Source organism: Phalacrocorax carbo, chromosome 15 (assembly GCF_963921805.1).
Source record: "Phalacrocorax carbo chromosome 15, bPhaCar2.1, whole genome shotgun sequence".
NCBI classification, from domain to species: Eukaryota; Metazoa; Chordata; class Aves; order Suliformes; family Phalacrocoracidae; genus Phalacrocorax; species Phalacrocorax carbo.
Window position 1 is genome coordinate 8,110,284 of NC_087527.1, and position 25,728 is coordinate 8,136,011.

General features: G+C 46.4%; 1 protein-coding gene across 5 annotated transcripts; it reads right to left on the minus strand.

The window, feature by feature from the left end:
* Positions 1 to 1,922: 1,922 nt before the first annotated feature.
* UBE3B (ubiquitin protein ligase E3B) lies at positions 1,923 to 25,622 on the minus strand. 5 transcript variants are annotated; one of them, XM_064465948.1, is made up of 30 exons: positions 25,471 to 25,621; positions 25,063 to 25,165; positions 24,916 to 24,998; positions 24,583 to 24,646; positions 24,200 to 24,369; positions 23,987 to 24,107; positions 22,598 to 22,657; positions 22,100 to 22,204; positions 21,904 to 22,000; positions 21,307 to 21,392; positions 20,560 to 20,642; positions 19,475 to 19,580; positions 18,665 to 18,785; positions 17,861 to 18,038; positions 17,284 to 17,453; positions 16,412 to 16,579; positions 15,432 to 15,603; positions 14,544 to 14,662; positions 13,778 to 13,892; positions 13,265 to 13,364; positions 12,558 to 12,677; positions 12,034 to 12,210; positions 11,831 to 11,941; positions 11,083 to 11,220; positions 10,610 to 10,675; positions 8,125 to 8,183; positions 6,327 to 6,509; positions 5,798 to 5,909; positions 5,336 to 5,428; positions 1,923 to 4,839 (listed from the first exon to the last, which is right to left on the minus strand). In XM_064465948.1, the coding sequence occupies exons 5-30, from the start codon at positions 24,358 to 24,360 to the stop codon at positions 4,648 to 4,650; spliced, it is 3,213 nt and encodes a 1,070-aa protein (XP_064322018.1). In that variant the 5' UTR covers positions 24,361 to 24,369; positions 24,583 to 24,646; positions 24,916 to 24,998; positions 25,063 to 25,165; positions 25,471 to 25,621; the 3' UTR covers positions 1,923 to 4,647. The 5 variants fall into 5 exon arrangements, 4 of the variants coding, with proteins under 4 accessions (XP_064322018.1, XP_064322016.1, XP_064322017.1 ...); XM_064465946.1 differs by lacking the exon at positions 24,583 to 24,646; XM_064465947.1 differs by lacking the exon at positions 24,583 to 24,646 and having other exon boundaries at positions 24,916 to 25,019.
* Positions 25,623 to 25,728: the final 106 nt, after the last annotated feature.

Sequence of the window (25,728 nt, forward strand, 5' to 3'; positions counted from 1 at the left end):
GTGCCCCTGCTCTGGCACCCGCACAGGGAAGGGGTTTTTTTCTCCTATTCAGGTGGAACTTCCCATGTTCCAACTTGTGCCCGTGGCCCCTTGGCCTGTCGTTGGGCACTATTGAACAGAGTCCGGCCCCATCCCCCTGACACCCACCCTTCAGATATTTGTAAGCATTGCTAAGGTCCCCCCCTCAGTCTTCTCCTGGCCAGGCTGAACAAACCCGGGTCTCTCAGCCTTTCCTCATAAGGGAGATGCTCCAGGCCCCTGATCACCTTGGCAGCTCTCTGCTGGACTTGCTCCAGCAGCTCCCTGACCTTCTTAAACTGGGGGCCCAGAACTGGATGCAGCACTCCAGATGTGGCCTCACTAGGGCAGGGCAGAGGGGGAGGATAACCTCCCTTGCCCTGCTGGCCACGCTCCTTTTAATGCACCCCAGGACACCGTTGCCCTTCTTGGCCACAAGGGCACGGTGCTGGCTCAGGGTCACTCGCTGCCCCCCAGCACTCCCAGGTCTTTCTCAACAGAGCCACTTTCCAGTAGTTCAGCCCCCAGCCTGTACTGGTGCGTGGGGTTGTTCCTCCCCAGGTGCAGGACCTTGCACTTGCTCTTGTTGAATTCCATGAGGTTCCCCTGGGCCCAGCCCTCCAGCCTGCCCAGGTCTCCATTGGGTGGCTGCACAGCCTTCTGGTGTATCAGCCACTCCTCCCAGCTTGGTATCATCAGCGAACTGGCTGAGGTTACACTCTATCCCTTTGTCCAGGTCATTGACGAATATATTGAACAGGACAGGACCCAGCACAGACCCCTGGGGAACACCACTAGTCACAGGCCTCCAGCCAGACTCTGCCCTGTTGATCAGGACCCTCTCACCTCTGTTGTTGAGCCAGTTCTCTATCCACCTCACTGTCCTTTCATCTAACCCACGCTTCCTTAGCTTGCCTGTGAGGATGCTATGGGAGACAGTGTCGAACGCCTTACTGAAGTTGAGATAAACAACATCCACGTCTCTTCCTTCATCGACCCAGCCAGTCACGCCATCACAGAAGGCTATCAGGTTGGTCAGGCATGATCTCCCCTTGGTGCATCCACGTTGACTACTTCTGATAACCTTCTTTTCCTCTGCATGCCTGGCGATGACCTCCAGGATGAACTGCTCCATCACCTTTCCAGGGATGGAGGAGAGGCTGACTGGCCTAGAGTTTCCCGGGTCCTCCTTCTTGCCCTTTTTTAAGACTGGAGTGACATTTGCTTTCCTCCAGTTCTTGGGCACCTCTCCTGTCCTCCGTGACCTTTCAAAGATGAGGGAGAGTGGCTTCACAAGAACATCCATCAGTTCCCTCAGCACTCGTGGGTGGCATCCCATCAGGGCCCATGGATTTTTGAGAAACCAGTTTCCCTACATGATCTCTGACCCAAACCATCTCAACCAAGGGGAATCCTCCTTTCTCCAGATTTTCTCTCTCTCCTCTGGGGGCTGGGATGCCTGAGGGCGAGACTCAGCAGTGAAGACTGAAGCAAAGAAGGCATTCAGTAACCCCACCTTCTCTGCATCCTGCCTCACGAGGGCCCCAACCCTATCGCATTCAGCAGTGGGCCCGCTGTATCCCCAGTCTTCCTTGTACTGCTGATGTATTTGACATCATGCTTCAAACAACCCCACCACCGGGTCCCTTCCAGCTCAGAGGCACTCATATCACCATCAGTAGCTCCCATGGAGTCTTGTTTCTCAGGGACACCTGAGCACACACACCAGGATCGAGCCTGACAACAGGGATTTCCAAGGGAAAATTCCAAGGGACCATCAGCCTCCAGCCCCTGCCCTGCAGCCTCCTGGCAGAGGTACCAGTACCCCAAAGCTCTGCTCTCCCCTCTGCCAGATGCTCTGAGCAGGAGCGTTACACCCAGGGAAAGGAAGAGGAGACATCCCATCATCTTACTCATATTAGGTTTATTTTTCTCTTCCCTGCATTTCTGATACAAGGGATGTAACCAAGGTCTCCACAGCAGCGAGTCTTCTATAGAAAAAATAGTCATTAATCTCCCATGGCAAAACCATCCCTGCCCTACGAAGAACACCCGTGCAGAATACATCAGTGCAGGCAGGGACCGATACACATTCGCAGCCTTCTGCTCAGGTAAAAACATATTAAAGCCTCCCAGTCATATAGAAATCAGCTACTCAAGAGAAATATTATTGTTGCACACACAGCCACCAGGGCGTTTACTAGACAATCACGTTTTATACGCTAGCTACAAAATTGGATGTAGTGTCTCATAGTGCAATATTTCCAGGTTTGCAGGGACCTAGCTAAGTTTGCATTAAGATCTTTTCTAGGAATTGTACTCCTGAGGAATGAAGGAAAAAGAAAGCAAAGATTTTATTTCAACATGTTCAACAGCTCACTTCATTGAACAATCACTGTGCTCTATTTAGACACTGCATTTCCCTAGAAGAAAAAAAAAAGAGATCTTTTGTGGTATTTTAAACTATTAATTGGTACAAGTCAGTGCCTAAACCTCTCAACTACACAGTCATCAACTTGTTAATGCTGAAATGCTCTATTTAAAAAAAAAATTTACTATAATCTTTAATTTCTCTGGACTCACTTAGTCCAGTATCTTAAATCCTCTGAATGCAGACATTCCTGTCCTAACACTTTTGATCGCTCCTGTTTAATATTACTGAGTTGACAGAGAAAAAGGATCCCGACGTTGCTTTCCAGATGCATTTCCAGGCACTGGTTCTAAAAAAAGGGTTACTTCTCTGAAAATCAGCTGAAGCAAGACAGAAGAGAAATATGAAGCAAAGGCCATCTCTCTACTCTTGGTTGAATGGTGCCAAGTATTTTCTGGTCTGTTTGAAATGTGCAAGATACTGTGGTTAAGAGGGTCTTCCAAAGAGCCCAGGGAGCCTTCTCTGTGGAGACCTGTGCTATGCTGAGCACGCCTGGGGATGCAAACCCCCGGGAGATGGACCAAGGCAGCAAGCCAGAGGATGAGGTAGGGTACAGCAGCCTCGCACTGGAACGGCTGCCAGGAGCAGACCTGTGCAGCAAGGCTCCTAGCCGATCTGCCTATACGGTGGGGAGGGGCCAGAGCGCAGGGTGAGGGTCACCAGTGCCCCAGGAAGGTAAGGAGGGAAAAGGAAGTCCAGGGGACATACTAGCAGCCTCTGTGGGAGCTTGTTTTATTAGTGAGCAGCAACAGGGGAAGGGGAGAAGGTGACTGGTTTTAAATCCTGTCCCAAACAGGAGAATGTACATGGCTTTGCTTTGTGCCAGAAACCCTGCAAGGACAGAGCAGCACAGGAGACGGCAGTCTCTCCTCTCACCTGGCCTGGGCTGAGGCAGGACTTGCAGCAGCATGAGGGACCAAGGCTGGAAAGCTGCAGAGACACTTCACAAGTCAGGCTCTGGACTTATTAGAAATGGCAGGAAGGGTCCACACCTCCCCAGCAGACACACGTGCACAACCCCCCACTCACGCCCTCCCTTTCAGAACAACCTGAAAAAGCTGCCTGCTACAGGCAAACATCAACTGTTAAAAATAAGGCCAGAAAGAGACAACGCGACCAAAATAAATAGTTTGGCAACAAAGCAAATGTGACTGTTATGCAGAGGCCAAGACCTGGTTCCAAACAGCACATCTCCCTAACAAAAGAGCCTGCAAACAAAGTGAAACTTCTGCCCAAGGAGAGGAATTTTGCCAATGGAGGTTTCCAGAGGGCTCAGCACGTTCCCCTTCCAAAGAGCACAGGGGACATCTGTCCCACTTGAGTACTGTCCTGGGGAGTGAGGGCTGCCCAAGCTGTGCACCAGCTCCTGTCCCCTGGAAACTAAAGAAAGTTAAATCTTTTCTGCTCCTGAGCAAATTCAGACAACAACCACTTTGATCCAAAGCACAGGCTCTGGCAAGAGCCTGGCAGAGGCACAGCTGGCTCAGCATGCTGACCCCCACGCCTGCTGCTTGAGCTCTTAACCTAGAGCACTCTGACGCCTTCCTGAGAATGGCAGGGTCCATCTGCTTGCATTTAACCTGCTGCTTCTCGAGTCTGTCTCAGAGAATGAACCACTGGCCCAAACACAAGGGCCTTGCACAGAGCAACAGCATCACCTGTCCTGAGTAAACATTGCCATTTGTGGCACATCCAATGCTGCAGTCTCGTGCTTGTCTCCTTGTGGGTTCTGTCATGTTTCTGCCTTTGGGCAGCTTCCCACAGACTGACTTCCACCCAGAAAGAAACTGGACCATCTCCTGGGAAAGGAAAAAGAAACACTCCCACATCAGCAGCTGCCCAGACAGCACAGCCTGCTGGGGGGTATTACGGTCACTAATCTGACTGGCACTTTTAATGTTCCTTTTATGCTCCCCTGGGGTTTGCTTTTAAAGACGATTTACGTGGGTGTCAAAGTGAAGTGTATTGGGTCAGGCCCATCACCTCCTTCATCCTGGAGAAATGCCCAAGAAGAGCCAGCCCTGTCTAGCCCAGAAGCTCATCCCTGTAAGCCTCTATTATCAGCTGCATCTCTCCAGCCCTCGAGTGAGCAGTCAGCTCCTGCGGAGCTGATCCACCCTCTGTGCATGAAGGCTTCCACCTCCAGCAGCAGTCAGCAGCTCTGGGAGCTCTCATTGCAGAGTCCAGGGCCATGGCAGCTAGGACAGCTCGAAGCCAGTGTTCATGCTGATCGCGTAGCGCAGCTTCTCCCGCAGGATGCTCTTCTTGCTGTAGTTGGGAAGCTTGAGGAGGTTGAAACACGTAGACGAGGTTGGGAGACGCCCGCCTGGCTCTTTCTTGCGGATTGTGAAGAAGCCCCGTAGCACACTGCCCAGTGTGTCACCAGTGTCCTGGAACAGGGCAGAAATGCATCACCCTTGCACTTCTCTGCTGTGCTCCTTCCAGGCAGGGTGCCTATACACAGGGCAGAGGTGCTAACACATAACCTGTCTGCTGGGAACAGGGAGAGTGAAACCTCAAAGCCCTGTCCTCCACAACAGCTAGAAAAGAGCTTCTCTTGTAACTGCAACTGCCGTTACCCATGCAGGGTCCCGTCGCAGGGTGGACAGGGGAGAAGGATCAGAGGCACAGGGCACAGGGAGGTCCTGAGGGAAAAACACAACCCTGGAGACAGGCAAAAAGATCCCAAGGGCTGCTGTGTGTGGCAGGAGGTAGGTGCAGCCATATGCATCCTGTTAGTGTAAGGTTGTTTTCACCTTGCCCTATAGAGCATATACAGAACCTTACAGTTTCCTGGTCAGACAGAGATGAGGAAGCTGGGCAGGGAGGAAGGCTGCCAGAAGCCTGGAAGGGAATGCATGAGACACGAGCAAGCAGGGTGCCTACCTGATCATCAGAGACTTCCACGCAGCGGATGGAAAACGGAGGCTTGAGGTAGGCAAAACCCAAAAGTGGAGGCCTGGAGCAGCTGGTAACAAACTGAAAAAGTGATGGACAGTGAAAGACAGCAGTAGTGAGAGCAGGCTGGCTATAACAGACATACGGCTAACGCAGTCACAGCAGACAGCTGCTCGGACTGGCAGTTGAGCACCCCCCAGTACAATACTGCTGAGCTTTAGTGGACAGCTCTGCTAGCCTTTGAAAACAAACTATTCATGGTGACACTAGAGCATTTATAGGAACTCTGCTTCCACGGCTGCTTCTCTGCAGGGGAACAGGATGTTGATTTTAAGGCGCTGAGCATTCCGACACTCCTCCTATTAGTGCAGAAAGCACCCAGCTAGCAGGAAAAAACAGCACTGGCCAACCACCCCAAATGGCAGGCTGGGCTGAAATGACTGCATTTACCTTGAGAAACATGGCTCTCTCCTCAGGGCTGAAGTCATTGCCTAGGATGTCCCACAGCCAGATAATGACCCGGTGGCTGCCATGGAAGCCCCCATAGTACACTGTGTGTTTTCTGGGGAGAGAAAGCTTGTGGCAGGCTTGTGTCCCACTGCAGCAGGAGGGTCACAGCTGCCAGCTGACAAGCGCTGGAAGGATCAATACCTGCCACGAGACAGGGTTCGCTCTGCTAGTACTGAGCCCCCACCAACACTTACTGGGCACTTGATCAGAGAAAAGACAAGGGCAAAGAGAAATTCTGCTCAGGAGCCAGTGGAAGAAAGGACCCTCACCATCCATTAGTACTTTGTCCAAATTAGCTTTAAGGAACATGTTCTTCAGCTCCATTTGTTTCTGTCTGCTCCTCAAATTTCAATTAGGAGAAGCAGAAAGTTGTGCAAGAGCCAGTGCCCTGCAAACCTCCAAATAGCTATATAATAAAACGGCTTGGTTTGCTGAGCAAGGAGACCAGCAGACCCAGTTGTTCACTTACTTTAAGTCCTCGAGGTCTATCTCAGCATTGTCACCGGAGATCAGCCGCTGCAACTCTGGTGCAGAAAACATACGAATCCATTCAGGCTTAATGATCGACCTGAATCCACTGATGAGCGCTGCTGTCTGACTCTTGATTTGTGTGTGCATCCGGAAGTGAGCCATGAGATGGATGTAGCTGATCCTACGTGTGACAGGGATGGCAGCAGTGAGTGAGCTGGTGCAGCAAGGGACAACCACCTCACTGGTGCAGGAACAAGGTTGCTGACCTGCCTCTCCAGCCCAAAAGGGACTAGCACTGTCTGGAGGTGCATTATACTTTCTCCTCCAAGGCCCTGCTTTTTAATCTAAGCAAAAGGAGCTGTTCTGCCCAGACTTTGGCCCCCACCCCCCACCTCTGGAACTGTCTGCTCATTTCTTAGAGCTTCTTTCCAACCCAGGGACTAGCTGGCTCCAATAATTGCTTGATCAAGCTCGGCTGGACAGCAGCTTACAGGGGAAAGCATGTGTCCGACTCCCCTTTAAAGGATCAGATCCCCAGTCGCAGGCACTCCTCTAGGTTTGAAAATCAACTGTCTGGGCTCTGATGCCACCTGCACCGAAACCCATGGCTAGAGAATCAACACACCAAAAGAACACTTAGGAGATTTCCACCTTCATCGCAGGAGTGTGGAAGAGGTACACTGTTTATTAGAGGGAGGCACCATCAGGCTTCCTCTTCTCACCAACAGTCAAAACAATCAAGCTTGCTGATTCTTCTTCATCAGCTCCTAGGCAGACACCACCACAATCACATTGACTGGGTTTTCAGCTAGGTAACCTCACTCCACCATTAACAGACAGAACTGTTTCTAGATTGCTTCCACTTATAATGCTTCTCCTTACCACTTTGTGTGCACATATGCACAAAAGCTTCAAAGTTTCTGTTGTAAGCAAGCAGGGTAACATACAGGACTTTCAACTTTCTCCCTGAGCTGACTTCTGACAAGCCAGAGAAAGATCCTTTCAAATGAAACTCCCTGGTTGGAGCTCAAGAGGGAAAAGACTGGAAATATCAGATTGCAAAGTGCACTAACAAAGACAAATCCTCAGGTAGGATCCAGCTTTCACTTGCCATTAAAGAGAACAACCCCCAGATTACCAGTTCAAACACACATCTGCTTAATAGATATTTTATCCTGCTTTTATGATCACTGAAGGGTATAGAGAAGAGAAAAAAAAAAAGAAGGGAACAAAAAGGTGGGTTTGGTTTTCAGGCTCTGGAGTTGACATTTACAATAACTATCTAAAAGCCGGTTATCTGTGAAAATAGCTACAGGGCTTGGTGTCTCCTCTGATTTCCTGTGTCTAAAGTAAGACTGTCGACTACATTTGAATTCACCACTGTCTCTTCTGAAGAACAGTGCTTTATACAACTGCCACATGTTATCATTCTGAGAAGATCTGTCTGCTCCAAGGTGTCTTTGAGCATCTGTGCCCTCTATGTTCACGACTGTGTGCCTGAATTGCTTTGAATCCATCTGTCTGTATCTATCACCGTCATTAAATCCTGCAGAATCTCTCAGACTGCGTGCCTTTGACCTCAGAAGCGCTGTTTCAAGAAGTAAATTGTCAATTTTTATTTTGCAAATCGAATATAATACAATTTCTGCCGATGAACTGTAACCAGTAAATTCTATTAAGATATTTATGTGCTCCTTCTACTCCAATCTATCTCAATTCATTCCAGATGCAAGCCCAAGGAACTAGAATAAAGTATTCTGCAGTGGTGACCTTAAAAATCTGATTGCTGTACTTACTTATTTTCATTGGTAACGGGAATGGTCTTCCCTCCAGGAACAAGTTCATGGCAAACAAGCTGAAGGAAGAAATGATTGTATTGCTAATTACTGCCTGGAACCACAATGGAAAGAAATGCCATGCTAAGCTGTTACCTCCCCACAAAGCATTTATTTTTACAATAAAACAGTAGGATTTAAAATTTAAGTAATAATCCTGCTTCTGCCTTGAACCAGTTTCACTTAACTATTAAGATAGTAATTGAACAGCAGGGAACTCTGTCTCTCCCACCAGTGGAGCCAGCCATTCTTTGAGGAAGCCTCCTCTCTAGTCTGATCCATCACTGCTGAACCGCACACAAATCAATTCAAAGAGCCCTCAGGGACTGTCACAATCCCAGAATCTAGAGGCTGAACAAGCTCAGAGCCATCACGTAGCTCAGTCTAACAGCACAATCCAAAACTGTCTGCTCCACAGGTCTCATCTGGGGCCACCTGAGTGGCAGAGCTCCCTCGAGTTCACTGTCCCTCAAGCTGGGCACTCAAGGCATGAAGCCGAGAGTGCTCAGAAAGTGAGACAGTTGGCCAGTATCTCCTCCCTGCCATGCCGGGCCAGGGCCTGGTGCTCAGCTGACAGCACTGCTCAGAGCCAGCGGCAGGGACCCTCTGGGTGCTTGCTACAGCAACAGAGCCACGACTCATCTTTGCACCAACACTAACAGGCAGAAAGTCTTTATTCACGTATTACAGTGGCCTCTGTTCTTCAGTTCCAGGTGTCTTCCAAGGTCAGAAGGGAGCCCAGCACAGGGAATGAGCTCAGCTCCCCTGTGCCCAACACAGAGCTGTACCTAGCAGGCAAGCACAAGTTCATTCAGTAACCACAGGGTTACCCCACCTGGCTGCTTCAGCATGCCCAAAGCATACGGCAAGCAGGAGTCCCCTGGTTTATTTTGAAGTTTGGTGTGCTGCAGCCTTCCATGTCTTACTGCTGGGCTCTCATACGCTGTTTCCTACCTTTATTTTTTAGGTGGAAAAATACTCAAAGCTGAAGTCTCAGCAATCCTGAGGCAGCAGCAAGGCGTTCAGCCCACTGTGCAGTGGAATGAACCTCTCACCTGTGCAGAGCAGGGCTGTATCAGTACTTAGCTGTCTTCCCATTTACCTTTGCAGATGCATTTACACTGCTACTGCTGCTATCAGATGTATGCAAGCTAGGTCCAAACCAGCCAGCTTAGGAACAGGAAGCTGCAGCATGCAAAGCTCTCAAGGACAAGCAGCCCCAGATAAACACTCCATGACTTAGTGGTCTCTAAGCTCTGTGCCACAGGATGTACACTGCTAACAGTGCTCAGGCTTAGCTCTAGCTAAGGTCTCCCCACAGAATTTGCAGCAAAAACAGCATCTGCAGACAGCAAAGGCATTTTTATCTTATCTATCTGTATTTTCCAGCTATGCACACACAGTACCACAGAACCCAAGGCACAAGCGAAACCAAGAACCTTCAAGCCTTTGTAAGGGACTGACAGGCAGCCCTTTCTTCTCAAGGCCAAGAGACCTCCTGGCACACTTCAAATTTCTCTGATGGAAACGGCTACATTTAAAGAAAAGGAATTCCTCCCTACTCACACAGATTCTTCTTTTTGAAAGAAGAAAAAACCAGTTATGCTGGGAAAGCAAAAAACAATGGTTTTTGACTAGAAAAGAAAAAATCCTGGCACTAGAAAAATTAAGGGTCAGAAGGCAACCTTTTGGTGGAAGAAGCTGTTCTCTGCTCACAGCCAAATATTGAACGAAGCTGCAGAATCCTATGGCTGAGTTCAGAGAATCTCTGAAGCTGAGCCAGCCTTTCGGCACAGGCATATTTTTTGTAAAAGGAGAGCAGAGCTAAGCCCTAACCACAATCAAACACAAGGTCATTTACTAGTCAGTACCCTCAGGATTCTTGTTCCAATGGGCCACACAGAGCATCCACCTGACATATCTGGAAATATAAGTACCAGAGTAAAATGCACTCTGCATAGCATGAGCTTGGACAGACTGCCTGACTTTTAGATGCTCAAGACCAGCTCTCAGAAAGCTCACCAGAGAATAATAGCTGTCTTCTGCTGACAAGTCAGACGGCAGGTGTATTTCTCTGCTCTAATGACACTAATAAAAGCTACGACACCTCTGCTCAGGAGTCAAACCTAGTTCTGCTGCTGATTGTTTATATTCACAATCTGCCACTTCCAGCACCACAGGCTTTCCTGCAGCAGTGGGCAACAATCCTCAGGATCCCTCTTAGTGCTTCAAACGTTCTTCCTGGTAGCATCATCCAGACATGCAAGGGAGACACTCCTGTGCGGAGCTGCTAGGATCTAACCAGGAGAAACAGGGACTGCCTGAGCTAGGGCTGTGGACTCTGACTGTCACTGCCCAGAACTCTGCTTGTCACCACCTAGCATGAGGAGGGTGTTTGGAACAAAGCAGAGATAAGGTCCAACACAGCCATTGAATTAAAGTTTACCTGACCCATCACATCTTCATCGTAGGACAGCGTTAAGCCCAAGTCACTTATATCACCATCATAACGCTAGAAGAACAACAGAAAAAGGGAAAGGTGGTCAGCATTTAGCAACAGGAACAGTAGCTCTGCATTTTTATATTACTCTTCCACTAAGCGATCCCCAGCAGGCACAAGGCACCAAAGCATAACAAATACACGAGTTGCTCTAGGTTATGGGGAGACTGCTCAAGAGCTGAGGCTAGAACTTGGAGTTTTCCAATTACCAGTTCCAGGTTTACACCTTCAGACTCCTTTGTCAGCGCTGCTTGCCCCAGTAAATCACAAGACTGCTACCCACCAACCTGCCTCAGAATGACAATTACTTCCAGGGTGTTTTTAAGATGATCAGTACCCCAAAGGAGTTTGCAATTCTAGTATTTCTAGCAGTGGCCAGTGATAAGGGAGTTGAACAACAAGAAAAGGAATACTCAAACCTTAATTGAAGTGAGGTTTTTATAGAACTCAGAGTCCAAGGAGGGAAGTTCATCTATGGAGCTGTAGAAGACACTGTGGTGGTGCCCAAGTAGCTGACTCAAAAAGAAGGAAGCAAATGGTACATCCACAACTATCCCCTACAGACAACAAGAATGCACAGGTGAGGTCTGGCCGCATACTTGTTATGTGCAACATCTTTGGTTACCTACGAGGCCTGCAAGCAGATCACGTGCTGTGGAACAAGTGCAAAGATACAAGACACTGAAATCAGCTAAGAAAACCACGTCCTCTTCAAATCCCTTAGTTAGTGGAGCAGGTGCAAAAAGGCAACAGGGAACTCCACATTTCCTTTAAAAGAACTGCCTTAATGGAGAGGGTCACTCTGTCATCCCATCCTCCTATTTGTCACGTCCCTTTAAGTAAGGCATCAATAAAATGGATGATTGTAAGGTGTAACATCAAAATAACAGACTATTCCAGCTAGTATCCCCAGCACCAAGAAAAACAAATCAAGCTATGTCCCAGGTTTTACCTCCAAAATTGTTTTTAATTCATGCCTGAAAAAGTGCCAGACTGCTCCACCATCAGTATCTTTACCCAAGACATTTTTTCAAACTCACCTCTTCAGTAACACCTCCCCAAGCATGTGACAGATGCTCTCAAAGGCAAGGGGCACCGTGACAGAACTGCTTCTGAACAGTGCTATACCAACAGTGACAATATCCTAATATGGCACTTTTGGCTCACCTCATATACAGCCTTCCCAAGCATCTTCCCCACAAACTCAAAGAGCTGTAGGTAGTTCTCATGAATATAGGATGTTGGGGATGGATACAGCCTCTCATCACCACTGGTTGTCTGCACACAAACAGAGAAAACAGTACAGTGAGCCAGTCTGGTTCTCTCTGCAATAGGTCATCATGGTCAGCACCGGCAGCCCCGCGTCATACCTTGAACAAGTTGAGTGCGGGGTCAAACACCTTCTTTATTATCTCTTCCAGAAACTCTTTGAAGACACCATCTTGATCAATACCAGCCTCATCGACACCCAGATCATTCACGAACTTCACTCTGATCACTCCCTTCATGGCATTCTGGGAAAGCTGCCGTAGCTGTTCATATCCATCCTACACAGACCACAAGGGCCAGAGGGCAATCATACAGGTGGACATGTGAAACACCCACGCAGACATGCAGCAGAGACAGGAGACAGACACACCACAGAAGTCTGCATTTGTCATTGGATTTTGTGTCCAAAAAGACCAGCATTTTTCCTAGTCAATAGTCCAGGTCTGTAGCAGTCTGAACTGAACTAAGTTCCAGCATTTTCTTGTCACATCACTTCATACAAAAGAAGACAGAACTGGCACTGGATCCCTCGGCATCCAGAGAAGATAAAAACGTACACACCCCCCATTCTTGTCAGGTCAAGTTATTGGCTTGCTGGTTGGCTTCTGCAAGCCAAGTCACTCACCTCCAGCATACGTGAGCGGCGGATAGTGATGTGTGTGACATGAGGCGATGCAGAGCTGGTTTCAACCAGCCCAAGCTTCTCCTTCTCCTTTGTAACCATATTTCGGAAAAGCAGCACCCTCTTAAAAAGAAAACAAATATAAGTCTTCATCCACAAGAATCCTTATCCTCCAGTGCAGCAGGGCTTCCAGATGCTCCTGACGCATACCCAGAACTAGCTCTTGGTTGTCCTGTTCCCAGGTAGGCCCACTGTCACCTACTCACTAGAAATAAGGGGATCTGCCTCATTGTTCCCCAGTGGGGCAGAGAAATCCTTGAAGCTCTGCTTTGGGAGGGACAGGGTACTGACAACACTGAAAACAAAAGCACCTTTCCAACCACCACATAAAAACCTGTCATCTCTGCAGATTTGCTACCTGCGAAAAGACACTCTGCTTTCTGCATTAAGACTTTCTCCAAAGCCACATCATGCACTGCTGGCTGACTCCATGCAGCTGCCCACACAGATAAGCTCTCTCCCAATGACAGAAATCAAGACAGTTTAGAGGACATATATTGGGGAGAGTGGGGCGAAGTAGAAGACTTGTTTAACTGGCATTTCAGTCCCAAGCTCCATGTCACAAAATGCTCAAGACGCATGTCCCTTCCATCTCAGGCCACCCAGGTCACTGGCTTTTCAGCCTCCATCCTCTGCCCTGTCCCACTCACATTCTTGTGGGGAATGACGTGTGGGATGTACTGCAGGAGCAGCTGGGCTCGTTTCTTGTCCTTGTCCAGCTCCTGGAAGAGCACGCTGGGCTTGAGGTCCCTTACAAAGAAAGGCAGAGGTTCAGAGATCCCTGAGAAATGCCCAGGTGTGGTAAATAGCTGGGGGTAGGAGAGAGAGGAAACCTGTAATGATTTCAAAGATGACTTAAGTGCTCAGGTGTACATATGTAAGAAGGGCAGAGACACTCAAGCTGTTAAGATGCTGAGTCAGTTTTCAAAGCATCACCCCCTCCATGAGCAGCAGCTAATCCTTACACCGCAGAAGAGAAGCACAATAGGAGGGGTGTCCTTAAATGCAAACACAGGGAGTAGTTCCGACCTTGGTCTCACAGGTAGAATGAGAGGCACTCAGTTTAAAGTAAGGGATCCCAAACCAGCCACCCACAGGGGAGGTGGTGCACTGGGAAAAGCACACAGCTGTGCATGATCCTTGCCTTGAGCTGCACAACTTACTTGCGTAACCAGTGATCCTCAGGAGCAAAACGCCTTCGGCAGTCCCTTTCATACAAGACCATGAGCCAGCCATGGACAGAATGAAACAGCTCCAGGGTCTCCCCTCTGGCATTTTCTGAACAAAAGGAACAAAGCTGCAATGTGCAGGCACCCTAGGTAACAGGAGTGTCCAAGAGCAACATGTTGATCATCTGCCCCACAACAACAGGACAGGTGTATTTTTCTGAATCGCCACCGCCTTCAGAGGGAAAGGAGAGATTTTGAGTGTCCCAGAAGACAGTCTCTTCTTTGATCAAAAATGCTTAGCCACGAAGTCATCTCAGCCAGCTCCAACTGAGCCATCACAACAGAAATGGACTATCTCATCTAACTGCTGGAACTGAGCTGTGCCAAATTATACCAGCATATAGATCAAAACGAGATATCTACCGAGACCCCAGCAAGCCTGCTCTGCTTTGTCAAAGCACTATATTACACTCTTGTGCAATATGCGGCCCAGTCACGCTAAACTTAGTCTCTGGCAAAAAGCAACATGCCCATTAAGTCTGCTACACAAATTCTTATTGGAAATAGAAGAGTGCACTGTATTTGGTGCCAAGTGCAATAGAGGCATCTGGACACCAAAAGACTGGGACATATTCTCATGCCACACAACACAGTATGGTTTTTTGTGCAAAGTAATGATTAGCAGGAGCTTCAAAATCCCAAATTAATGCCTACTGTTATTAGAATTGCAACCTCAACTCAAGCTACTAAAAGCACTTACCTACAATTCCATCCCAGATCATCTTAAATACAAAGGAATTCAGAAAGGACGAGATGGTAACAAGCTCTTCCAGTTTGAATGAAATCTGCTCTTCATAGACTTCTATGTCATCAAGAATCCTATCAGAGAAAACAAATGCAAATGCACAAGTGTAAATTTAATTACCTTTTGAAATTCTCATAAAGGCACATTATTCTTTAATAGCAGCTCTTATTTCTATGACAAATGGCACCCATCAGGATCTAAAGTCATAAACAACTAAACCTTATTTGTTGATTTTGACCGATATCTGGTCCTAACAAAAGACAGTATGAAAGGTTTGAGATAGAAACAAAGCCAGTATTCCATAGTTAAAAGGCCCTATGCACTTATCCCCAAGAAAACTTTTCATCATTCAAGCTAAGAAAACTGTCTTTACTGACTGGCAAAGACAATTTTCCACCCCCTCTCCCATCCTTTGTGTTGTGTGTGTTTATGAACGAGACAGCAAAGGAATTGTAAACAGAAGCACAAAAGCTGGGAAGCTTTCTTGCAGCTGTGTTCCTCAAACCTTATCTGGACTCACCCAAGTGTTTGCTTTGGACTGACACAATTGTTGCCCATAAGGAGTACAAGAAATGTTTCTTCACCCTCCCTAGCCAGTGCTGTAATATTTTGCTACCAGTTCAGCCAGCTGTATATTCCTGAAGCAGCACGTGGCTGAGGGGGAAAGTCCTTTTGAAGTCCTTTATTTCTCAGGACAGTCTCAGGACTATCTGAAAAGCTTGCTGCTTTACTCTGCCTAGTTTATCTTTATGCAAAGGCAGCAATACCATAACGATTCCTCTTGAAACTTAAGGAACACAACAGCTTCACAAATCTAGAGAGCACCCTCTGCTTGCTACCTACGTGATAAGGTGGCGGGAGCAGTCACAGAAGAGCATCAACATGGCCAGCAGCCTCTTGGATTCCTCCGTGTCATTATTCAAGCACTCCAAGAAGAGTTTTAACCCACCCTGTGGTCCCAGCTCACAGATAAAAGCCCATAATTTGGGCAACAGATCATCCAGGTAAGTGAGGCCTAGCAATGGAAAAATATAAAGCACACTCAGTAAAGCTTGTTCTGCCTGCTTGTTCACGCAGGCTCAAAGAGACCAACATGAGGTGGAGCTGAAAGATCCTTTTGCAAAGCAACCCTTTACTTGAAGGGAACACAAGCATCACATTTGGCTCCCAGGCCTGTCTGCATTAACAGGAGATGTACAATCACCACGATAGCAGAAAAAAAGCTTTTAACGAGGCACTAATCGTTTGCACACTTAAAGCCCTTTCCCACTAAGTATTTTGCAACTTCAGAAAAGAACTAGTTCCCGTGATCCAATCACCATTAGAGCCATCTTAAAGACAAGGAGACAAAGAATGGGGTTGTACCTGTGGTCAGCACTACAGCCACAAACAAAGCACCCAAGGCTCTGGACATACTCCTCTGCTCTAGCCACTAGACCAAAACAGTGCTTATCTCCTCCATCCATTCCTAAGCAGGTAATTTGTTCATAAGATGTATGAAACCATTCAGTGTTTGCACCACAACGATTAATATTGCTGGCTTCTCAGAAACACTGACTCAGTCTTAAGTTTGATATGGAGTAAGTAAGGTTTCATTACAGGAAAACTTGCTCAATTTGTATTCTGGAAAGTTAATGCTTGATAAAGAAGTGATGAATGTTATTGATCACATGTATGATTCAGGATGGAACAAGCCTTCCACCCAGCCAGTCAATACACTGTTGTCAGTAATAAAACTACCAACATGTCAACAGAATTTAATAAGAAAAATCTATTTTTCCTCCACATTTTAAGTGATTTGAAAAGCACAGATGTGCCCTGACCTGTGAGGATCTGCAGACGGATCTGCGTTAGCGTTGTGAGCGTGGTTTGGTACAGGACACAGATACTGCACACCTTCTGCACTTCTGCTGAGTCCACTCGCTTGCCTCCAACAGGCTTGAGAATGTTGCGGACAGATGCAGACTTCTGGAAAGCTCTCTTGAAAAGATCTGGTGGCAGAGAAGCACAAGAGACATTGGCTCAGGAGACAGAAGTGTTATTCCAAGCCATTTTTTTATTCTCAAACATTGGCAGCCATGAGATAAAGAGGATTTTAAGCAGACTAAGTCACTCCACAGACAGTAGGTTTTGGTGGACTTTTCTGGCAGAACACTGTACAGCTACTAGCGACACAGAATAATATTTCAGTGGGGGCATTACTCTAGAGCTAAAACCTTACCAGAACTGCAGTAACTAATGACCACAGGATCTAGTGCTATGGGCAGCAGCTAGAAAATAGCTAGATTATAGCTGTCTTATTCCAAATACTCTTCTGCAGAATCACTATGCATCTCAGGTCCATGAGCCAGCTTCACCTTGCTTTTCACCTGGGAAGCTGGCCTTGCATCTTGCCTTGAGAAGTACTAATTTATGCAGTAAGCACTTCAGCTACTTGAGAAACATGAAAAAAAACCTGCTAAAATAAGCAAATATTTTCACAGCACCAAAGTAAGAGACTTGTTTCAGGTCACAGAGGCATTCTGAGCAGGAATTACAAATAGGAGAGACCACATCCCCATCTGAGCAGCTGGTGCAAGTAATTACTCAAAGCTTTTAGCATAAGTGGAAAAAGTCAAAGCCCTGTGAGTCTGTGACAGAGAAAGAGACATGTACACGCACACACACACAAAAAAAAAAGCCCTCCAGAACTGACTCTTCATAGGAAGGCTGTTCTGAGGGGAAACTGGCTGTGTTGGCAGCTGAGCTATTTCCTGATTCTCCAGCAATTTCTTGCTGAGCACATCACTGAAGAGGATGCGGATCATATGGACTCCCCAGAGATACTGCAGTTGCTTTGTCAGCAGAGGCATGGACTCATTCAATCTGAAAGACAAGTCAGAGAGACATGTTAGAAGGCAGACTGGAATAAAACACCAGGAAGTGATGCTGTGATACATTTAGTGCACAGTCAAAATGGGGTATGCACCCACTCTACAGATGGCCCTCATAGGAAGAGCTGATATACAGGTCCTGTATCAAGCGTACCAGTATAGCTGCTGTTTAGCATTCTAACTATACTAAATTAATTTCCTCATATAATAGTCTGCATATGAATGCAGCAGTTTATATTGTGCAAATATAACCTGAAATATCTGAGAAGTTACTCTGAATATGGTCACACTGTTCATCTCAAAACATAAAACACATTACAGCATTAAAAAAAAAAAAAAGGGGGGGATGTAAAAATGAGAGGCTTAATCATCTGTCACCATAAGGTCCTCCTCACTCACCCATAATCCACAGTCTGCGAAAACCAGCCCAGAACAGGATGCCAGTGGGTGAGGTTGGATTTCTTCTGAGACACGTACTTCTGGCAGTAGGAGAGCATGTGAATGAGCACACCCACAAAATGAGCTGTCTCCTCCTCAAGAACTTTATCATTCAAGGAGCCCAAGTACACAAGATTACCTGGTGGAATGACCAGCACAGCAAGACTTAAAAGAGGAACCAATGCTGTGGGACAGTGGTTACAGACAAACCGAACGAAATGAACTCACACCCCTTTTCAAGAACGACTATTAAGGCTACCCTACAGCAAGCCATTTCCAGCACACGTCAGCCACTACGGTGGCATGTCACTTTGGCCACCTTCTCTGTATCCCACCACCACCTTCTACAAACCACTATAAGCTACAGACGATCCATAGCTATTCCAACTGTTCCTCTTGTTAATTTTATAGAAATGTGAACTTAAATCAGTGGCACACCCATTTAGGGAAGTTAGATTCAAGTCTGCTACACTGCAAGACTTTTTCAGAGCCCAGGTGAAAAGCTAGCAGAGATAATTCTTCAGAGTTTAGGTATGAGGACACGTATACAAGAAGTCTCTGACCCTTCCTCCATTTGCAAGACCCTTCCTCCATAAGCTATGTTTGCGATGTCCCCAAATAAGTCTGAATTATTATTTAGAAATCATCTAAATAAGGATAAAAAATGATGAAGAGCTGAAGACAGCTCTGGCACATGGAGAATGAAGATTTCACTCAAGACTCTCTTCCAAGCACAGTAAAAAAAAAAGTGTTACAGGGGCTTACCCAACAAACAAAGAGTGTGACTTCCTTCTAGGCACACGCAGACATCTCGGCATTGTGCTTCACGACTTAAAAATAGGACGAACTTGCGGAAAAGATCATGAGATTCTATCACCGCCAGACGCTGAAAGACAGAATTTAACTGCCAGTGAGGCTGAGAAGCACCATGCAGAACCACCACATCTGATCTGCCATCAGCAATTCAGGTTGTATTTTCTTTCCAAATAAAGCAGCAAGTTGAGAGTGTTGCATTGAAGAGAGTGTTTGGCATGAGGCTGGTCTAGGAAATAAAAAATCTTGCAGGTGAATAGGCCATGTTCCAGTTGTAGATAGATCTTTGCAACTGTCTGCAAGAATAAAGAATGCCCATTTGGCACAAAACTTGCCTGTCTGCACCAAGCTACACAGAGGAGCGGTCAAATTAAATTAGATTAGTGGACAGCCTACTAGTTACCATCGTAGATCCTTTGCCATGCAACGGACTGATTTTTGCTATGGCTCTGTCTATGGATACAGAAATGGAAGAATAAGGACATGCAAAAAATTCAAGTTGTGTGTCACATAAGCCTTTATTTTATTTCGTTATTTATTTTAGGGTAGTTCAGCCCATTATCCCACTGGTGTTAATAACTTCTGTGGTATTAGGAACCCAGAGTATCCTGACGGTGTAAGGATCAAGTGCTTCCACAACAGAGAGTTGGAACTGGCAAAGAGAGAAATGCCAATACTCTGTTTCAAGAGCTGATAAATGGAATAACAAGTGCCTTATGTGATATTCAGTGGATTTTTGGTACTATTATATCATTCACTTACCTCAGGTGTTAGAGTAGCAAGATGAGTCATTATAGCAGGCACAGACATGATATGGATCAGAAATGACCTCAACAGATTGTCTGAAAACTGTGCAGCAACCACAGGGCTACAGAGAGAAAAATACTTCAGTGCAAGTAACCTGAGCTAGCAAAGTAAGATGCAATCTTTAACTGAGCCATTCAGAACCGGCTGCTGATTCTACCCTCATTAAGAAGCATCACTAGAAAAAGAACATTCGCTTACACTTTTATTATCACAGCAAGTTCACTAAATAGCTCATGACTCAAAGGAATATAACCCAAACATTTCACAGCATAATGCATTTTTACATAGCACAACACTTACAGTGCTCTGGGAGGTATGGATATGTGGTTCATCTCCTATGTTCCCCTTCCCTCCTTACTACCATGAAGTTAATAATTAAATAGTTGTTTTCCTTAGGAAGAAGTTATGTGCATATTCAAGGACATCCACTGCTACTCTACTGAAATCACAACCTCATCATCCCAGCAGTGACAGCTATAGAAGGGAAGTGGCACACAATTAACCACTGAAATCTTAAAAGAATGCTTGTTACTGACTGCAGATTTCCAAAGCAAAGTGACTTGAGGTCAGGGTAAGAGCACACTTCTATTTAAAAAAAAAGAAACAAAAAAAACCCCCAAAATCAGACTGAAAGACCTGAAAAAACCAAAATCAGACTGAAAGACCTGCAACCAGGTCTTGTTTCAGAGACAAACTTTGCCCCCGCAAATTGAGTAACAGGTACATCTGCATCAGCAGTTCATTGTGAAGAGGCACAATCATACTTATCTAGAGAACTTCAACCCCTTCTAATGGTTTAAGACTTCCAGATCCTGTACTCTGAACTGGAACTGCACTCCAAAGTCTAGGCTCATACTAACCCTGATTACTGACTTAGGAACATTCTGATCTGAAAAAGGATGACAGAGAAGTGAGCTCTTTGCCTAAAGCACCTTCTTTCACCATGGTGATACTCTCAATGGCACAAAGAGAAATCTTCAAAAGACACAATAAGCACAACTTTGGCTGCATATCATCCCAAGCAGCGCTGGCCGCCTTACCGCAATGCAAGAGAGAAGATGGCAGTTAATGAGCCTTTCGACAAGGAAGGTCTGGATCTTGCCAAGCCATTAGTTAGCAAAATCTGGAATAAAAAAACCAAACCAAAACAAAACCAAAACTCCCTCCAGGACTCAGAAAAAGATCATGATTACTCCTGAAAGACAGTATGTTTATTTTCAGAGCAGAGAAAAACAACACAAAAGCAACCTAAAAACCAGTTACTACAAGTCATTTGGCAGAACTAGAAGGGCTCCAGGTTAATAATGGCATAACAGAGAAATTGTAATCAAATCAGACACTCTACGGTACTTATTTCTCTAGGACCTGTACTCAGGGTTCCCAGGCCTTTTAAAATTAACAGGCAAGGCTCATAGCTGCCTGGTAATATTTAAAAGATTTAAAAGATTACGAAAAATTACATCAGTTCCTTTCTCTTACAGAGCAGTAAACAAATGAAACACACACGAAATGGCAGCAGCAGTTTGGAAAAATAGTCAAGAGCCCTTTCTGTACACCTCATTATGAGATGATTAAGCAATAGGGACAAAAATGAGATGGTGTATTTGCTCTCAAGTGCTTTGAAATAAAATATGACCATATAGAAATCAGCAGTGCTCTGCAACCAGCTTCTCCCTGACACACCACCACAGAGATCGTAAAAGCTTCCTCAGAACAAGGACCACAGCACAGGACTGGGGCTTGTTTTGAATAAACACAAGACATAACTGTATCAGCCCAAGACTGACCTGCAGCACAGAGTAAAATCCCTTCTGATTTAGATGTCCCATGATGTTTGCACAGATGTGGTTCATGGCAGGCCTCAGGGTTTCACCTTCCAGGTTAAAACACTGACGTTACTAAATCAGCATCACAGCTCCACTCTTTACTTCCTTACAAACTATAAAAGTTTGTCAATTCATAAGCCCTTCTTGCACAAAGTCCTTGCCCTTACATGCAAAACTACCATTTTAGCAGCATTTCACATCAAGTCTTGCTTAAGGTATAAGAGTCATATTTCCTCACGATACTTGTCTACCTTTTCTATGCATATTTCCTACAAAAACCCAGAGCTAAAACCACTTTCCATTATCCTCTGAACATTTCTTGTGTGTGAGATTTTGGAGCATTATAAAACCGTTGTAACTGTTGCTGTTCCAAGGGAAATAGCCTGTCTAATCTCAAGGGAATCCTCGCTGCTCATTCTATGCTTTGTGCAAGCACAGAAGCATAACGGATCTTTATGGTAAGCATGGGGAGAAGACAAGGTGCAGAAACAGCATTCAGTAGATTTTAATAGCAAATCCCAGATCAGTGGCCTTAAGTATTGAGTTGGATGCACCAACCTTTTCCCCGAAGGATCTTCCACGTAGAAGTGTCTGTGAAGGTGACAAGCATTGTGAGGTGCAAATTGACCAGTTTGGAGTCTTGTAAGATGTCAGGCTGCAATAACAAACACCAATATTAATTAATCAAATTAGCTTTGTGCCAAACTGCAGAACTAAATGCAGGGAGACAAACCACAAAGAGTATGTTTCTTACCTTAAGCTGCTTGAGAAATTCACAGCAAAACCACAAAATGTCTTTGATCTGTTTGATCCATAAGAGCGTAAGATCCTTGGAGAGCGCCAGTGACACATACCACACCTGAGAAAGGCAGGATACAAACGGGAGCAGCGATTACTATTTGTGCTACAGACTGGCAGAATACATTACCAGGAAGCTTTGTAACAAAAGGACCTTCTCTGCACCCTACTCAGCCCAGTAGTGGAATCAAGTTATTTCTCTCCCCAGAATTCACTGGTCAAAGCATACCACCCACTGCAGAAATTGCCCTTTAAGCTCTATAGCTGTAGACAGAGTAAAAATATCAGAGGAATACCACAGAACTTATCCAAACTTTCACCATGAAATCTCAGCAGTTGTCAGGGGCTTTTGAAAGCTAAAGGTTCAAATATGACCAACCTAAATCCCCACATATAGAATTTAAACAACCAACCCTCCCACGCCCAAACTAAAAAAAACCAAAATCCTGCTGACCTTGGGCTCACTCTCAACATCCATACTATTAAGAATACAACGGCACAGCTTTTCAAATCTCTGGAGGTGGGGAAAGGAAAAAAAAAAGGTGGCATTAGTTCTAACTACAGGAAGGGCTTTCTGGAAAAGCACTAGGAACAGCTCAGCAGAGGGAGCAAGATACCTCCACAACAAAACATTAAGTGTTCCAAACATATTCCCTACAAGCAGGGATGATGCACCCTTCCCCGGGGGTGCATCTCCACATCATACTACAGCTATGCAGAAGAGGTGCCTCCTTGAACACAGTGCTCATCAACAGAAGGAATTTCTCAGCCTTCCCTCAGCACAGGCTGAAGCCAGGAGAAGCATCTTCCTGTTGGGGTTCAGCTAGAAGAGCTTAATGCTAATGAGCGCAGCAGTGTGTTCCAAACCCCTGACCACCATAGCTCTCAGCAGAACCTGGTGATCACATCCAGAACTCCTTCATTATTATTTCAGTCCAGCTGTATTTGTCACATTTGCAAGTTATAAAGCCATTCTGAGCTACAGAATTGGCTGCTGTGGTTATCCTAACTGAGAGCAGTGTCCAGAAATAGAGTGGGAACAAGCATAGCCTAGACCTTGGCCTAGCAAGGGACTGACTTGCTGGTGGAAGGGGGAGGAGAAGAAGCAGAACAGACATATTTCAGCAACGCACCCAATTACTGTAACGCAGAACTTCAAATGGATGCCAGGCACTTAAAAAATTGTATATAATGCACACGCCTTTTTTTGATGCTGTAAATACAGAAAACTGCATTTGCAGTACTTGCACCACCATCATCAACAGAAGAGGAGTTAAATGGAGGAGATTAAAATAAAGTCACCCGCTGCTGCTGCTACTATTTAAATACAGCCTTTCATTTTTCAATTGTTTTCCTTATATAATTAGCCCTTACAGTTTCCTGGGGCAAATATTATTTCATAGAAACTACAGCAAAGGGCTTCACTCTGAAACCACAAATTCAGGGCATGGTCAGAAAAGCAACTGCAATACAAACAGCCTCCATGCTACGCTCTACCAAGACAGCTCTTTGTGACTTTGCCACAACGTACCTGCCTGGGGACCTGATGTAGCTGACAACATCATAAGGCACTGCTCAATTACTGAAGTTGGCATGGTCACCAGGAAAAACATTCATTAAACTATGCCCTGAATACGGAACTGCCACTAAAAAATTCAAGGGTTCTTCTATTTCACTCCTACAGGCAGACCTCTCCAAGAAGGACTAGGAGACAGAGATCACATTTCTGAAACCAAAATATATTGCAGGAAACTACAGGATCACTACATAACTAATTAAACTTATTTAACTTGTTAAAATATGTACTCGAAAGAAGAAACCCATGTCAGAGTAGCAACCTTACCTCTTTGTCCTCTTTATGATTAAATACAAACAGCAGTTTCCTAGCAATTCTGAAGATAGAAAGAGCACTTCTTTTACTTGGGCCAGACTCATTTGCCCCAAAGAAATCCTCCACTTCCCTCCTAGGAGAGTTGCAAAACCGAGCATCAGTAGTTAAAAAACAAGCACACCTCTCCAGATAAGAGCAAAGCGCAGAAGCTAGAATTTCACACACCTTATTTCCTTCTGCAGGCGGCATCGACAGAGAAACCTCCTGATCAAAGCCTGGATCTGGACAGCAGCACGCTCCCTCTCCTTCAGCTCCCTCCGCTCCTCCCGAGCCTGGCGTGCTTTGTCAAGGAACTGGGCTTTGGAGGACTGGCTTGCACTGAACATTTTAATAACCTACCAAAATGTAAGTTTAAGGAAACAAAGAATCATTGCACCAAACACCTGGGGATCTAGGAGCAGAGCAGACAAAATGCACAGGCGAGCGTAATTCTTTACATTACTTCTGAACTGACTCCCTGCATCCGACATGTTAATAGGGGAAGGAGAGTACCCAACAGCATAGAAAGAAGCATACGCAAAATACAGCCTAGGCAAAGCCAAAGTTACCTGTCAATGCGACTGCAATAAGAAAACACACTGACATCCAAATCATTCCAGCAAAACCCACAACCTAATGCGGGCAAGTAGATTTTAAGAGAAAAAAAAAAAAAAAAAAATCAGTGTGTTGTCATTATGTTCCACTCCTTGTACTCCAACTCCCCTTTCCAGTCTTTGTTGTTTCCATTTTTTTGTTTACAGACAACATATAAAAAAATTTCTATAATCAAGGACATGAGAGAAAGGGCACAAGAGACACTTGGAGGCTAATTTATCCCCACCCAACAACACAAAATGCAGAGAGTCAACAACAGCTTTATAAATAATTGACAACGAACTCACCTGAGGGCTTACTTCTTCAAAAGAAGTGTATGACACTCATTTATACACAAACATGATCCTCATCCACTGGCTTCAGGCACCTCCTGCACAGATAAACACATTACCTGCAAATGATTTGCAGTTTTAAGTCCTTGACACCGGACTTACCTCTCACTACACCCTCAAGAAAACGTGCAGTCAGAAAAGCTTCAGGAGAGGAAAAGCAGCACCACTGCGTAGTTGCGATCGCTGGCACACGCAGCCCCTCACACTTCAGAGTGGGGAAAAGACAATCCGATGGGTGACAAAGCGAAGGCCAGCCTCAGACGTGCCTGGGCCTGGGCCCCGGCGAGACCCGAGCACCGGCTGCCCCAGGGCGAATGTCCCCCGTTTCACCAGAGCTGGGACCGGACCCTCCGCGGCAGCCGCCAGCGGAGACGCCCCCGCCCACCTCCTCACCCCGAGACCCCTCAGCCCCAAACGCCCGTCCCAGAGCCCCCGCAGCAACCCGCGGGCCCAGAGCGCCTGCTGCCCAGCACAGCCCACCCCGCCGGGCCCCCGGGCCCTCGCCCTCACCCTCGCCGGCCGAGGCCGGGCGGCCCCGGGGCAGCTCCGTCCCCCGCCAGGCCCAGGCCGAGGCCCGCAGCCCGGTTGCCCGGCAGCCCCCGCCTCGTGCTCCGCGTCCGGCCGGCAACCCGCGCTGCCGCTGCCGTTCCACCCGCTATCTCACGCAACGGCTCCGCTCGCGTCAGCGCAGAGAGGGCAGCCGGCTCCGGGTCTCGCTGCTACCGGGCAGGACGGGCCGAACGGAACCAGATCTAGCCCGGGAGGCGG